At 40.5% G+C, this 16,577-nt stretch overlaps 1 protein-coding gene across 1 annotated transcript; it reads right to left on the bottom strand.

Annotated features, from left to right (window-relative positions):
* Positions 1-1,261: 1,261 nt before the first annotated feature.
* LOC124039345 (oligodendrocyte transcription factor 3-like) lies at positions 1,262-2,473 on the bottom strand. The gene has a single exon (XM_046355304.1). It carries the CDS (start codon positions 2,347-2,349, stop codon positions 1,603-1,605), a length of 747 nt encoding a protein of 248 aa, XP_046211260.1. The 5' UTR covers positions 2,350-2,473; the 3' UTR covers positions 1,262-1,602.
* Between the last annotated feature and the right edge of the window lie 14,104 nt (positions 2,474-16,577).

Raw genomic sequence — 16,577 nt, forward strand, 5'->3', positions numbered from 1 at the left:
GACAGAAAATGTGTTTATCTAGGTAAGCTACATACAGTATAGCTCTAGCAATGTACATGATAGTTCAAATGTGCATTCAGATGTGATCAATAAAACGAGGGTCTAATAATTATGCTGCCCACTGATAAAGATTAGTTTAATGAAGTTTCTTTTCAGTATGAGGATAAATACTGGGAATGTTCATTTCTGGTTCATTTGTGGGAAATGGAAAATGTCTTCTGGCTAAAGGGAATCTAAAGGCAATCAAGGAGAATGCCCACACTTTTCTGCAGATGCTCCCAGATGTTTAAGCAACGTTTCTACTGGTGTTAGTTGCTGCATCAAAACTCGTCTAACCCCATATGGGTGTCATTTTCTATTCAGAACTCCTTCGTTTTCTATTTCTGCACTTGTGTAATCTAGTGGACGTTCAAACAACAGATTGTATTAGGCCCACGTGTAAACATTGCCAACTGCACTGGATAATTATTTTGCCAGCCTGCAAAGCAAATATGTTGCTGTCACTACACCACAATGAATGAACAGAAACAAATGCAAGTATCCTACGTTGAGGAATCAATAGGCCTCCCTCTTATGTGGACTGTATGAAAACGTTGTATACAGTCTATAGATATGTTAGGACACGGTCTACAAATTCATTAAAATAAAGTGACATTAAAATACAGGCATTATTGGCAGACTGCATGATTCCAATCACTCAAGGCATCCATATTAGGCTACTAGACCAAACATATATTTAGAAATGGCTTTAATCTATGAATAAATAATCCACCGGAATAAATGTCCTTAATTGAGGCCATATTAGATACATTATGACATGGTATGGACAGACAAAGCAGCATATATGGTTCATTATATCGGTTTTATTGAAATTTCATCCAGGAACACTGGGCAATAATAAATATTTCATCAATCATCAAGAATGTACAAAAATAAAGACGCAGGGTCTCTGGGCATAACAAATTATTTCCAGCAAAACAATCATGCTTTAGTTGTTCTGAAGCCATGCTAAAGAAGTTCTACATACAAATGGACACAGAATAACGCCACAAAGCTAAAAGCATTTTCAGAATTCTATGGAGTAATCAAGATCCATATAATGTCAACCTTTTTCGAACTAAATATATAATAATAATACAATGTTCATACACTGTAGAATGCGATTTCACCATCCTTGTTACAAGGAAAGGACATTCTTCACTTTCACAAATGATGTAAAAAACAAAAATATTAAATCTGCATGCAACTTTCTTCGCCCTTTCAGAACAGCAAGTATGTTGTGCTACGATCACCTTCAGTGCTGGAAACGTAAGGTTACATTCAGACATCTACAGCTTAATGTTTTAGAAGTTGTTTTTTTTTTTACAAAGAAACATATGTACACTGTGTGAATGCATCTCTGGTGACACCAAATAACCGGCAAAAGTTTTACCATGAAAAAAGTATTTTCACAGGATCTTTGTTACAGGGAGGATATTTAGGGTATCTCATACGCAAAAAACAAATAAACAGACAAACAATGCATGCATTGAGGTTCGTTCTTCATGTCCAATTCACAATTTACTGTACACGTTGACACCATTCTGTATCGGATGTCCCAAATTACTTCATCACGTCCTTGTTTTCACTTGTAAGTCTCGTCAGTCCCGCTGAACTGATAGGAATATGAGGGGGTGGAGGTACTTGACATATGGGGCACGGGCAAGGTAAACCTGACCAGTGCTGGAAACCGCTGCCGAGTTGAAGAGGGGGTGCAGGGGCACTCTTCATTAGGGAATGAGGTGCTCGGATGGAGGTTAGTCCCGGTAAAGTGGTGGTGAGGGTGGAGGATGTGGACGAGGACAGCGCGCTCCCGAGCAGCGGATGCACCTGATGCGCTGGGTTGCCAGAGTGCCCGCTCACTGTCCCGCAGTGGAACGTAGAATGATGTCCGCCGTAGATTTCTCCAACCAGCCTTTTCATCTCGTCCAGTGAGCTGTTGAGCATCAGGATGTAGTTTCTGGCGAGCAGGAGAGTGGCAATTTTAGACAGCTTTCTCACGGACGGACCGTGTGCGTACGGCATGACTTCCCGGAGGCCGTCCATCGCCAGGTTCAAGTCATGCATCCTCTTGCGCTCCCGTCCGTTGATTTTCAGCCTCAGATGCTGAATCTCTTGCTCGGTCACTTGCTTTTTGAGTTTGTACTTGCTCCCGCCAGGTGACTTTTCCCCGTGCCTAGAAAGGTGCTCGCTCGTCATCTTCTGGAGGAGTTCGTTCTGCGTCGAGGACACTGAATTGAGGTGGTCTCTGAGATACATCCCATCCATGTCTGGTGAGGAAGATCTGCTCGAGCTGGAGTCAGAATGCATTTTATTAGCTCGGTTTGGGTAGGAGGTCGCTGCTTCCCTCTCTATCTCTGCCCTGTTTTTAAGTCACACTCTATCACCCGATTCTGTCGTTTGAGTTCCGTCCTCTTTTTGGGAAGGAGGTGTAGGTAACAACGAAGGAGTCGACACAGTGGGCTTGTTGGCCGGATAGCTGCGAGTAATCTTATCTCGCGGGTGCACCTCTTGCTCTGTGGTGAGGTAAAAGAGCGCTCGGAGTATTTATAGTGCTGCTTGAGAGAAGGGAAACAAAAAGAGCCCTCCTATTCATTTCATAATGGTCTTGTTAGGATGACGTCCCCATTATTATACAGGGCGGTGTCCTTTGACTGTCCCATTGACCAAAGGGACATCTATTCCTATTCATTGTAATGCCACCGTGGGGGAACACTTCAGTCCTGGATCATCTGAAACCAAGACAACTTGAAAACTCTCTGTGGCTCTCTAGAAATAATAACGGGTTAGTTTGAAAGTATTGTTTGATCAGCTTCACTTTGTTTGTAATGCATTTTTTAAATGATTTTATTAAAACTGGGTAGCACTCAAATTCTGGAAAACTTGACATGTGGCGGAGCCTGGTCATGCATCGTGTTTTATTGATTGTGTGTTTGGGATCGACCACTATATTCTCCAAATCGCTGGAAAATGTGTTAATTTGCAGTATGCACAATCTAACTTTGTCGTGCTGTCGAGAGAGAAGGAATAACATTGATGAGTTTCGCTGCGGTTTAGGATAGACTGTCAATGACGGACGCACAACCGGACGTTATTTTTGCTCACGAGCAACATAATATGATATATTCCATAATTCCACATGAATAGCCTGATAAGCAAATCGATTCTAAGTCTATTCAGCCTCATGACGTTTCAGTAATTAGCAGTTAACAAGGGGACTTCCCGAAAACGGATAAGATATTGATTTAGAATTTGATCAAAGCAAATAAGGTAGCCTATCTCACACGTTCCCGGTACATAAATTAGACTCATTCATGATCTGCTATCATTATAACGTGCTATAATATGTACTTAATTTGTTAATTAATTCATTTTCAGATCCTGTATGAAAATGCATCTGTTTGACCTGATTTGATAAATCTTCCGTTTCTCACTATTCTCAGCCATGCATCCGCGTAACATTGCTTATATGTTATCTCACTCTCGTGGTTGTATTTGTTATAAGTGAAGTGACCTTCCACCCTAGGTATACACCTGCCATAACATGACATTTCCATTTGAAATCAATGTATTATATCATCACACTTATAGGCCATGTATGACAGCCAAAAAATAGTCATCCCCATCAGAGACCAAGCTGGAAATGGAATGGGCCAGGACGCTTGATGCACAACTGCAACAGAGTAGGTAGGCTACTCAACTTCCAATCTAAAACTACATGTGGTTTTCATTTAGTTATACAAATGATTCACACAAATATACTGTGTCATTGCTTATTAAATAGAGGATTTAGTATTATGTTGAATTTTGGGGGGGGGATTTATTATGACAACAACCACAACAACAACTATTATTATTATTATGTCTATATTAATAACAATGTTATGTCATTAGCCTGTTGTAATTATTGTTGCTACATAAGGTGTGTAAATATATATACGTAATAGTCCTACCTTTTTACCCCTACAAATCTCATTAAGTGCCTTACTAAATTTGGGGGTAAAATGCGACCACCTCCAGAATGGAAACCAAAGTTAGGCTTGAAGATGAATTGCCCAAATGTAGCAACGTAACCCTGTTTTCCTAAGGTGGTTGGTTTTAGTAGGCCTATACTCTATGCCTGCATAGCCTAATGATATTACATTAGGCCTAAATATATTGCTCATGTGGTACATGTGGTAGGCCTTCATGGCGTACTGTACCACCATTCTGAACCTTGAATTGCGTATAGGTTCAATTAAATATCTGTTCAATTCAAACAGAAAATTAGGCGGATTATTTACTTACTTTTTCTAAATGTGTCATTTACATTAGCCTACATAGGAATTCCAACCCTTTAATAAGATAACTTTCAACGAATATAATGTATCCTTATACTGCAGTAGTCTCATTTAATTTGTGGAGAGTATCAGCAATATTGTGATAAACTTTAGTCAGTACATAAAACATGAAACATTAACGAATAAGACATTTAAAAAGTATATAGGAAAATGTTCAACATCATAATAATGCTAATTATTATAAAAGTAATAATACAAGTAATAATAATAATGATAATAATAATAATAATAACAATAATAACACCACCAATCCTCTAGTCATGAATAATGTTATATTTGTGTTAATAATGTTCATAAAATAAAGAAAAAATATTTTACAATAAATACATTTAACCTAGAAACAGAATGTATGGCAGTCTATGCACATCAGTGAATCTTATCCTGTAGAAATGTTGATGTAGAACTATAAAACTTGTTGATGAAAACTTGTGTCCCAATGGACCGAAAATGACCACATTTACAGAAACCACTCATTATCACATAATTAGTCATTTCATCTGCATTATATTGGACACAAATATATACAACCATTTGAAGGATGACTGAAAACTAGAAGATAACTAGATAGAAATTAAACTAACTCGATAGAATTCAATAGAAATTGAACCAACTCTGTGATGAAGTATCATAAAACACATGAGAGATACTGGGAACAATATTACTGAAGTTTAAGAAAACATTGAGACTAGATAGTTCCTATCTTCAAAGGGGCATACTCTTTTGTCATGGAGGAGAGGAATAATTGAATGCACAGTAATTGGAGGGGTACAAGCATCATCCATCCAATAGTGCCAGCCACAAAAAAAAACTCAATCTCATATTCTACTTGGTGTTCCACAGCAATAAAATCCCCCACCATGTCATTGTTGGAATAGAAAAGAAACCATCCCTCATAAAGGTGCTGCAATGCAAAGAAAAGCGCTGGACTTCTTTGCTCTCTCTTGGTGGCATTTGAAAGTTTAAAGCTTTGAATACCAATTGCTTGAACTGGACATATGTGAATCCCTTTTAATCCTACTAATCCTGTCCCCAAGTGTTTCTTTGTCTGTGGGGCAACCACATAGATCTAAGTGAAAGTGTTCCTAATCCAGGCAATGTGGAGAAATGTCTCAATGAGAGAGAGCCAGGGGGAGAGGGAACTGCTCCGAGGCGCAGGGAGGTGAAAGGAAGGTGTCATGGTGGTTTGTGTGGCTGTGGAGTGGGGGGGTGGGGGGTGGGGGGCTCACCTACTCACAACTGCCCCAGGGGAGGGAAACACCAATCAGCAGAATGAGTGAGGCCCCTCCCACCCTCCCACCAGTGCACTAGGCCCACGCTGCTTACCCTGCACCAAGGACCAGGACATTGGCCTAAATTGAGGATTTAAAAAAAAAATCCCTCTTACTTAGCGGTACAGTCCCAGCAGGTTGCCTCTAATGTGCCTCAATTCATTTCTTAAGCCCCTCTGCTTTTTCATTATTCACCCCATCCCACGCTTTCTCTCTTCCCCACGCTCTCAGCGACTTCTCCCAAAACAGACCTGATGCCATTTAGTCATACAACCCTGTTGGTCAGCTTAGAATGCTGGCAGAGAAAACAACTCCTTCAAAAGAGTCTGGTTTTTGGGCATAACAAGTGCTGTCTGAAAAAGCTTCATTGTGTGTAGCCATATGTTTTACCTGTTCATATACAGCTCATGCTAGATACTTGAAAGTTGTTCTTCAACTTTCAAATATCTTCTGTCTGATCAAAATCATCCGTAATAATCTTCTGTACGATCAAAAAATTGTGAATATAAAAAGTGCAGTATTGTGTCATCATCAAAAACAACATATAACACACATCACATTTAATTTCCTGTGTTACAGGAGTTTAGATGCTGTGCTCTCTAAAGCCCCGTTTATACCTGGGTCTAACATTTCTTGATCTTGTCCACATTCTGATTGAGCCCACAATTTTAGACAATTAAAAGACGCATTGTGATCTGATCTTGTAAGTGTAAACAGACAAGATCAGATCAAAATCAGGACAAGATTAAGGATGCATGTTAATGACAGGTAAAAACAGGGCTTCTGTCACCATGGCCAGAATTGGAATTAACTACTTTTATTGTGGACAGAATGAAACCTCTTGATGGACCACATTGTCATCCCTGCATGGTCGAGGAAGTTGAACAGCCCTCCAGCTCTCCACAGTGTCTGGGTTGGATTGAAATTTACTGTATACAAAATAGTGTACTGTATACAAAAAGTGGACTTTTACGTGTGCCTGTCTCTGAATTTAGAATAAGTAATTTGTGTCTATTTCGCAATAATCTGTGATAATAGGTTGTTGTCTGAGGACCAGCACAATCCTCTGGCACAATGACCAACATTGAGCCGCCCTGGATTTACTGCTTACGCTGTGGGTGAAGTGAGTTACACCATTGAGACAACAACCAAAAATATTTGAGATTCTTTGGGCCTTACTGTTATAAAAAATGCTTCAACTATCTTCTGTTCATAAAGTTTCACTCTTAAGTTTCTTCAATCAGAACAGACAACCAAAGAACAGATACAATACCTGATCAACAGCTTTTAATGAAAGTCCATTTAACTGTTTTTTTTGTATTAACTTGTGGCCATTCGAAAATGAATGTATTCAGATTGAAACAGTACTTGTATTCAGCAATGCATGCTGAACACAGAATATACACATGACCAAGTTCAGGGTCGCGTTCAGGAGTGTGCAGCATACTTAACATTCCTTACTCATGTTTACATGTCTATTTTACACAACATATTTATATCTGAACGGCCTGTTACTTTGGGACACTCCTGAACAGACCCTTGGTTCCCTGGTCTCAGCACGTAAGTCCTTTAAGGGGATCTATTCAGCAGAGACACAATATAATTAGCAGCACAACAAACCACAGTTTTCAGCTGCTCCAGGGTGGCCTGCACGGCCCAGTAATGGCCCAATAACCCACGAAGGCCCAACAGTAGTAAAATGTGAATGAATCAGCAATAGTCAGCATGTAAAGTGAATGTACTCCACCATCATCATTGAACCCAGACAGAATGAGTTCAACATCCCTGGATTGAAAAGCCCTGGTCTTGGTGGGAAACATCCTACCACTATAAGTCTGAGTGAGGGGTCAAGGTCAGAGCCGTGTCTTGGAGGCCGTCAATGTTTTGCTGAATGTTGAAGGAGTTGGTTTGATAGTGTTGCACAAGACAAATGTAATTAAATCGTTATTCTTTTCATTTTTATTTGGTTGCATCCATAGCTCTGTCTATGAATTTGAGTGTTTACATTTCTCCAGACCAATCCCTCAGCTTTTCACTGAAATAGAGGTGGGGCGGCCCATTTTGTTATTGTTTCAATTAAGGATTCTAGCTTTAAGACTTTTCCAATCCAGATACTGTACCATGGTGTTGCTGAGTTAAATACGATATATCAATAAAACTTTATGTTCCTTGATTCTGTATTCTGTTATATGACAAGTAAACAAATCTTCAAATTAGAAATATCTAATTAACGTTACGATCAAACAATAAAAGCTCCCTAATTAAATGGCTCACAAGGAGCTTCACCATGAATATTTAGGTTCTAATTAATATTTGGAGAGCTGTTTTGTTCTGAGAAGACATTTACATTAATTAGGCAAAACAAGAACATTTACATTTCAGTGCTAAATGTGCTCTTTCATGTTCTTTGTTGAATTGAAAAGTTCAGAAACAAAACTCTCTTAAGCTGTTTGAGGCATTCAGGGGTATTTAGTTCACAAAGCTGTAACTCACGTAATACTCACTCAATCAAAACTCCCTACCCAGGCCATTAGCACTGTTACTTTTTAAAGGCGTTGAAATGTTGAAGCAAGCACTTGATCTAGTTGAAAACACTTTGAAAACTCTCAAGTAAGTCATGTCTTCATGATTACATTTTGAGCTTTGAAAAATAATCTTGGAAATGCATGTAGCAGATTATTTTTTACAAGAGGAAGCCTATAGTATGTCCAAGTCTGTTCTCACTCATCTCAATCTTTTCCATCCATTGATAGGATGGGCATTAATGCTGAAACATGTAAGTGATGACCTGTTGATTTTGGAGTTGTACGATGATAGTGTGGCATTACTGGTGAGGTCAGAGGTGTCAGGAGGAACAAACACCCTCAAAACCTCCCTTATAGTGGTTGAGTGCTGGTATGCCTGCGTGGTTGTGGTTCTGTGCCTTCTCTCAAGCAGCCAGATGGCCCACGGGCCCTGGTTTAGCTTTAGCATGGCTCTGTCTGTCTGGTAGGTAGAGCTTGCTGACTAGAGACTTGGACTCCATCGCTGTACCAGCTCCTCAGCGCCTTCTTTTAACCGTGCCTTTCACTGGGGACAATTGTTCATCTCCCATGCCTCTTTTCAGGCTCAGTTTCAGCCTGGCAGCCCCTATTCTGCTTTTTATGTCACTTTGTGTCTGGTTCGCCCCCTTCCTATGGGTGCACATGACCAGAAAATGAAGGTTTGCATGGGGGCTCCCCAAGAAGGGAGTAGGAGAGAACAGATTAATATGTAAGCTTGGCAGATAAGCTGGACAGAGGAGGGGTGCATTGTGTTAGAGTGGGGTTACATGTAAGGAGAATAGGGACTGGCCTTGCTTTGGCCGCCAACAGGGGCTAGTGAAAAGCTCACTGTCCATTGTCTGAACCAATCTGAGAGGGGTTGTTTCATTAATTACACATTCGCACATATCGACAAAGTGGGAGGTAAGGAGTTGAAAATGCAGATGTGTGTGTTTGTGACAAAAAACAGACTGAAAAAAAGCCTTGATCCTGTCCAAAGACATTTTGAACCAAAATGACCTTGCAGTCTTCAGTAAAAGATGGAGGAGAGGGAGGGGTTCTCCTCCCCACCCATACTGCTGAAGAGCATGGTGGCCCTGCTTGTTCCTTATCAATGCCCCTCGTAAGCAATAAAATGATCAGGTCCTCCAGAGTCCTCCTTGTATCTTGAAGCACTATCACCATATATTGCCTGGGTCGTTCCACGAAAAGAGTGCCTTTTGCGCAGGGGCGTTATGCACCCATTATTTTAGAGACCGCACTCTTCTGGAATTTTGCATTTTTCAAACACCTGAAACTGTGGTTTTTATGCAATTTAGAGTCATAATCGTTATGTCTAATTATATGTAAAAATATATATATATATGTATTTTTTTCTGCAGCGGTTATCTAAGCATAGCGCTTTACTTGTTCAATTGTAATTTTAATGAGGGTGTTATTCTGACTTGTAAATGACATATCTCAATATACTGCACTAACACGCCTAGGATATTACATCCAAATTACACTATGTGGGACTATAACACACATCAATACAGGCATGTATCATGGAATCATAATTCATTCACAAATATCATGTTATTATCATAAAGTATTTTTCTGCGAATCTAAGCATACCTCTTGAGCTGTTTGTATCCTCCTGACTGGTGGTTCTTCTTTTAAACAAACTAAATATGCTTCTCTGCATCTCTGCTAAATTCTGGGTAAAGGGTTGAAAGGAATGACAAGAAACTGCCATGTGGGGAATCATAATTGACTAGTTTCAAATGTCATCTTGTTCTTGATACCATATCTTGTTTTGAGGTGTTTAGAATGATTTCATGTCAATGCTAATATGGCTCAAATACGCTAGCTAGCTATCCTACAACTGTAACAATGTATTTGAGAGAGAAGAAGTGCTCATTGTGCAAATGTATTTATGTTTTCAATAAACATTGGAGACTAACTATAATTGACATGTTGTCAACAATCTAAACCAACCCTGGCTGTTTTGTCCCATAGTTGTGCAAATGTTGGTTTTGTTAAGATGAAGTCATCAACCCTGTTACTTTATTTGGCACTTCATGGACACTTACTATAGTCAAATTTGTATTTAACCACTTGAATTGGGAAAACATATTTTTTATTAAGTTGAACATGTGCTCTTTATGACATCATTTTAACAAACAAGAATCCTAGAAAATGAGGCTTCTTAAAAAACACCAAATAGGTGGAACGAACTGCCTACACTGCTGCTTAGCCCCAGAACACATAGGGCACAATAGGCAAGACAGCCCAGAGAAGTATCGTTTACTAATAACACATTGGGTAAACGTCTTTATCAGCTAAGATATCCTCATCAGGGATGGTATGTAGTGCTTTCCAGTTGGAAGGGAACTTCTTCCTCTCAGTCACCATTACCATCCCTCTCCAGGCCACTAGCACACCCCTTGTAGACAGCCTGGGAGGGGACTCACTCTACATCTGTTCATAGCTATTTTGAATAGCTTTTTGTCATTCTTGATTTCGCAGAAGAATGTAACAATTCAGATTTGACCAAATAGGAAAGTCCAGTGTTATCAAGTAGAGAGTACATTGTGATCTCTCTGAGGAAGTTAACTAAACTTTAAGAGCAGTTATGATTTTTGCAAACATTTACCATTATTTTACTGAATGAGTAAGTAGTTTGTGGCCATGAAGATTGTGTGAAAACAATATGACCGAGCTACCCCGTTCATCTCAAGGAGCTTACTTGCAGCACCTTACTCTCCAAAGAAACTGATTGAAAATGTGCATTTATGAGCAGCCATGATTTTATAGCGATGTAAAGCCTCTCAAACTCCCACCCCCAGTCTATTTCTTTACTTTAGGCTGGATGTTAGTCCTGGGGGTCATTCCTGTACAAACTCTTATTGTTGGTGGCCTTTCCTCTCCTTCTGCGCTCTCCTGTCTTTTTTTCTGCGTTCCCTCTTTCTTTCTTTTTATCGCACCCAAACACAAGACTCGCAGGCGGGGATGTCTCAACCAAACAGCAGCAACAGAAAGGTCTGCAGAGGAGCAAGAAAAGAAACGCAAAGCCTTCCTGTAAATACAGCAAATTAAGTCAAATCTACATGTACATGGAAACTTGTCTCAAAACTGCCACAACAAATGTACCAGAAAAGAATGACTGAAAGTTTTCCTCTAGTCATAGTATAAAGAGTAGGAATAGTATGAAAGTATCATCTAGTCAGGCTGCTCCTCCAAAAGCTGATAGAGATTATGTTGGGAAGGTTGTAGGATGTGTCTAAAAAGAACATGTGAGCCTTGCCTCCGGCCTGTCAATCACACTACCCTGATGACTATAAGCTGGCCGTCATGTAGTCATTAGAACTAACGAACCGTTACATGAAACAGAGCACACCTCTCACTCTCCTCTTCACCTCCCTGTTCACCTTGTAGCAGTCCCCTGGGAGCCTAGAGCAGACCCATCACTGAGACAACATAGCTCCTTAGCACTCACTTAAAAATATATATATATTTTTATTTCTTAGCACTCACTTGTCAAGGGCCGTTATTTTGCGTCAGATACCAGTATGGCCTCCAGCTCACTTCATGGCTAAACTAATATTGAGGTAATTAATGCGCAAGGCAGACAGGAGGGAGTCGCAGCCTCAACCTGCATAACTGTAGCATTGAGAGCTAGTTGAGATGCTTTTGACAAATCATAGGGACTCCTCTTGCCAATCACTAAGTTGTAGTTGGATTGGAAAAAAGTGTAACATCAGTATATTATTTACAGTATATTATTTATCTATAGAAAATAAGTAATTATCATGTGTGGGAGATCTGGAAATAAATGATGCACTATCCCAAATGTTCTGTGGTGTATTTCCAACATAATTAATTTATCTATTTTATTTGCATGGAATTGCATTTTTTTTAGTACAGTAGTTCCTTATCATTTCCAAACTATTACAGTGCTTCAGTAGAACCCGAACACTCTGTACATTCTTCAAATCGTCTGCTGTGGAGTGAGACATTTTTGGCAAGTGTAATGAGTTTGAATATTCTTCTGGATACCCAAATTCCTTTTCAGATGGTCCACATAAAAATGGTACATTAATAAGACAAAAGCAAATTGAGCCACACCAATTCATTCATGGCTGTGGCTGTTTGAATCTTCGCCCATAAATGAATAGCTAATAGGCCTGTGATAGGAGATGCAGCAATTTGGGGGTATTAGTCTCATTTGTCGCCGTTTCTTGTCAAAGCAGAATCGTCCTCTCTGTGGAAGGAGACATTTTCAAAGAAACAAATCATTTGCATATATAAATTATCCCTCTGAGAGTTGCTTTAAAGGGATTGTGTATATGTGTGTGTGCATGCGTGTGCGCACATAGGGGTGGAGTGGGGGGGTGTAGAGCGAGAGGTGGCTAAGCAAGAGAGACAACTTGTCACACAGACCATAGCGGCAGTTGTTGGAGAAAGCTATCCATGTCCCAAAATGATGGAACATACGGGTTAGAAGAGAAAAGGATGAATGGTGCAAATCTTTCCTTTCAGTAACGGTGGGGAGCAGTGAGAGACGGATAATTTGGGGATATTATGAGAGTCATTCTAGCCACGCCCAGGCAATGGAAGGGAGTATGGGACATGTCTGTCTGTGGCTCTCTCTTAGGGCCTATGTTTTTGTGCTCCTCCTGGCCCCGCTCTGTTTTGTCAGCACATCAGCTAATGGAGAAAGTTAATTGTGTTGGTTGTGAGGCCACCTGTCACACCAGCCTCATTTCCATACTAATGGGGTGAGAGTGGCACGGACAGAATGTCTTGCCGATGACTGGGAATCATGTGGGTTCTATTCACCAGCTTACTCCTAAAGATATATACATGTACGCATGCGTTAAATGTACGCGCACACACACACACACAAACACACAGTCTATCAGATATCCTAAAACTGATCTAAGTTACTAGAAGTACAATTGAAATGTAAAATCTCAAAAGCTGTATAATAGAATCAACCATTTTCATATTGTCACTTTTTCTTCCTAATAGAAATGGACAACAGCCTGATCTCAAAATATGTCATTTTTGTTGTTGGTTTGATCAGATTGTAAATCTAAACATATATTCAACACCAGCTTCTCTAATAAAATACATAAAAACAAAAGGGCTGAGTTTGAATGTGTTTTTTTACAGGGCCATCTGTACTCTTATAATTGTCCTCCAGTCCCTTTGGATACGTCCGTCCGTCAGTCCGTCAGTCCGTCAGTCCGTCAGTCCGTCAGTCCGTCAGTCCAGTCAGTCAGTCAGTCAGTCAGTCAGTCAGTCAGTCAGTCTGTCTGTCTCTCTGTCTGTCTGTCTATTCCTGTCAGTCACAAGGTACTGGTGGGTGTAGGATCTTAATTTGAGCCAGTTTGCTACAGAAGGAAAATAATCCTGCAGCAACAGGAAATGTGAATTATTATATGGATTATTATTAATGGTAATTTTTGTAGGGGTTGATAAAAAGAATTGTAAAGGAAAATCAAGTCTGAAATTTCAAAGTGAAAATTACAAACTTCAGAAGCCTTTCTAAACCTCAAATACACTAGAAGTTTGACGTTTCCTGCATCTCCTGCCAGAGGGTGATCAAATTAAGATCCTACATCTGTACTGTATCAGATGTATTGAATCTGTAGAATTACAAAGGTGCTCTTTAGTAACTGATGATGAATAGTCTTGCTCCATAGCAATCATATAGCTTAATGTCTTTAATCAAATAGTCTTTATGCGATGTTTACAACTCCTTAAGCAAGAGGACAAAGGACATCAATAGTTTTCTCAAAGTTGGATACTGTAACATATTCTGTTAGGCACATTTGAACAGAATCTTAATGGGACTTACTTAAAGTAATATACTTGTTCCTGTCCTTTTTACAAATTGTGTGTTGAATAATTGACAGTTTAGGCCTGTCAACAGAGTTAAGCATCTTTATGTGACATTGTACAAAAACATTAAATCACAGACTTTCATATGGGGCTGTGGTGTGTGTGGCTGTGAGCTATAAAAGCCAACAGCGCACCCCACATTTTTCAAGTTTGTTTGACATATTTAAAATGCTAATAACCAGTTTATTATGTGCTATATCAAATGCAAATGCTTTGTTTTACTGCTGCAAAGTTCGGGCCAACATTTGCATTAGCATATCTTATGTCTGTCTCCTTAGCATGCAGTGGTGGAATGAACCCAGCCAACAGCTCTATAAATTACATGAAACAGTCGCATTAGATAAACAAGCTAAAATGATGTTGCCATTAAGACCTGCAGCAGTGTCTCTCGCCTAAATGAAGGTGCCTGGCCCTGGCAGCATATGGTGCACAAATTCCTTCAAATCAACACAATCCCAACATTATCTGGACGTGTCAAAAGAAGCAGATGGATTTTAAAACAATCATGTAAACAGCCTCTTTACGACATTGAAGAAAACGGCTAAATGTGTCCCTTTTAATATACGCCTGTTTGCCAGCTCCTGTGAAGGAGAAAGATGGGGGTTCATCCCATACATCTCTATTTAGTGGTAAACACAGTGTAACTTTAGTTAATTATCCATTTACTTAGATGCACTGACTTCAATTTTAGAGATGTAGTATATCATAGCAAAATTGTCTTTGATAGGTAGGTGATTATAGTTGGTTATTGTACTGTTTCACCATGAACGGGTTTGTATTGGCTTTGTGTTGACTGGAACTGGTAATAGTTTTATGGTAAATTGGATGCAAATTATTTAAATGCTGTGTGGTTACTGTACTTTGTAAAATACAAAATTACTTTAATATTTCAACCATAAATCAATTAAACAGTGACACATTTGTTAGATAGGTTTCACTTTTTATTACGCCATTGACTGCATGCAGAATATCATCCCTGCACATGCTGCATGTATTTCGTAAAACTGTGGATTTCACCTGTTGAGCGAGTATGGATGCACTGATCCAGGGACATCTATTCTTACCCTAACCCACACCATAACCATGAAATGCCAAATGAATGGGATGACACAGTAAACAGTATAATGATCAGGGCACCACTCATGGTCATGGAACCCCCTAGTTCGGCCAATCATCCTCAATCTAATCCCAGTATTAGGCTAACAAAGTAAGCGCTTTCCTCTCCAACTTTGAACAGATGGCCTGACGTTTGTCTCCCTGGACAGGACGACTAGCTGTGTGGACCACACTGGGTCACCAGAGGAACGATGGGACATGGCCGCAGCCCTGTCCTCTGCTGACTGCTTGTCTTTGGGCAAGTCTCCACTCTGCCTCAGCATCTCCCTCTCTCAGACACACTCACCCCCGCACTGCAGCAACGTCTGGCAGATTGCAGCAGAGACACCACTCTCCATCTGCATCTAAAGATCAGTATGCCCTGACAATGAGGTGACCATGTCATCGCCGGCACAGAAGCAGAGAGGCTAGTGGGGAGGGAAGGATGCTGTGTGTGGGTTAGGAGGGAGGGACACATTAACAAGCTATAAACTCAACTGATCTAATCCATAATGCATTGTCTGGGCCAATTTACATGGTGTTGGACCCTTTGGGAAAAGAGGATCATCAATCACATTACTTTATTAGCTTTTCTCCCTTACCCTCTCCCCTTTCTCCCTTATCCTCTCCCATTTCTCCCTTACCCTCTCCCCTTTCTCCCTTATCCTCTCCCATTTCTCCCTTACCCTCTCCCCTTTCTCCCCTTTCTCTCTCCCTTTTCTCCACTTTCTTCCCTTTCTCCCCTTACCCTCTCCCCTTTCTCCTCTTTCCCTCTCTCCCCTTACCCTCTCCTCTTTCCCTCTCCCCTTTCTCCTCTTTCCCTCTCTCCCCTTACCCTCTCCTCTTTCCCTCTCCCCTTTCTCCTCTTTCCCTCTCTCCCCTTACCCTTTCCTCTTTCCCTCTCCCCTTTCTCCCATTTCTGCCTTTTCGCCCCTTTCTCCCTTACCTCCCCTTTCTCCCTTACCTCCCCTTTCTCCCTTTCCCTCTCCCATTTCTCCCTTACCCTCTCCCCATTCTCCCTTTCTCTCTCCCTGTTATCCGTTTCCCTCTGACCTTTCTCCCCTTTCTCCCTTTTCTCCCCTTTCTCCCCTTTCTCCCTTTTCTCCCCTTTCTCCCTTTCCCTCTCCCCATTCTCCTTTTCTCTTTCCCTGTTCTCGGTTGCCCTCTCCCCTTTCTCCTTTTCCATCTCCCCTTTCACCTCGTTCTCCCTTTTCTCCATTTCCCTCTCTCCTTTCTTACTTTCCCTCTTCTTTTTTTTTGTTCCCCCGTTTTGTCATGGTTGTTGTGCCGAGTGCAACTGGCCCCATAAAAAACTCCAAACAGCTTAATTGCTGGGTTGTAAAAAATGTGCACGTTTGTGATGCCCAGAGTTAGGGATTTGAGGTTGTTGGTTACAGGGGTAGGAGGGAGTATTAGTGTTG

The sequence above is a fragment of the Oncorhynchus gorbuscha genome, linkage group LG07 (genome assembly GCF_021184085.1).
Source record: "Oncorhynchus gorbuscha isolate QuinsamMale2020 ecotype Even-year linkage group LG07, OgorEven_v1.0, whole genome shotgun sequence".
NCBI lineage: Eukaryota > Metazoa > Chordata > Actinopteri > Salmoniformes > Salmonidae > Oncorhynchus > Oncorhynchus gorbuscha.

Excerpts from the sequence above, each read along its gene's own strand:
- LOC124039345 (XM_046355304.1), bottom strand. The coding sequence starts at position 2,349 with ATGCATTCTGACTCCAGCTCGAGCAGATCTTCCTCACCAGACATGGAT.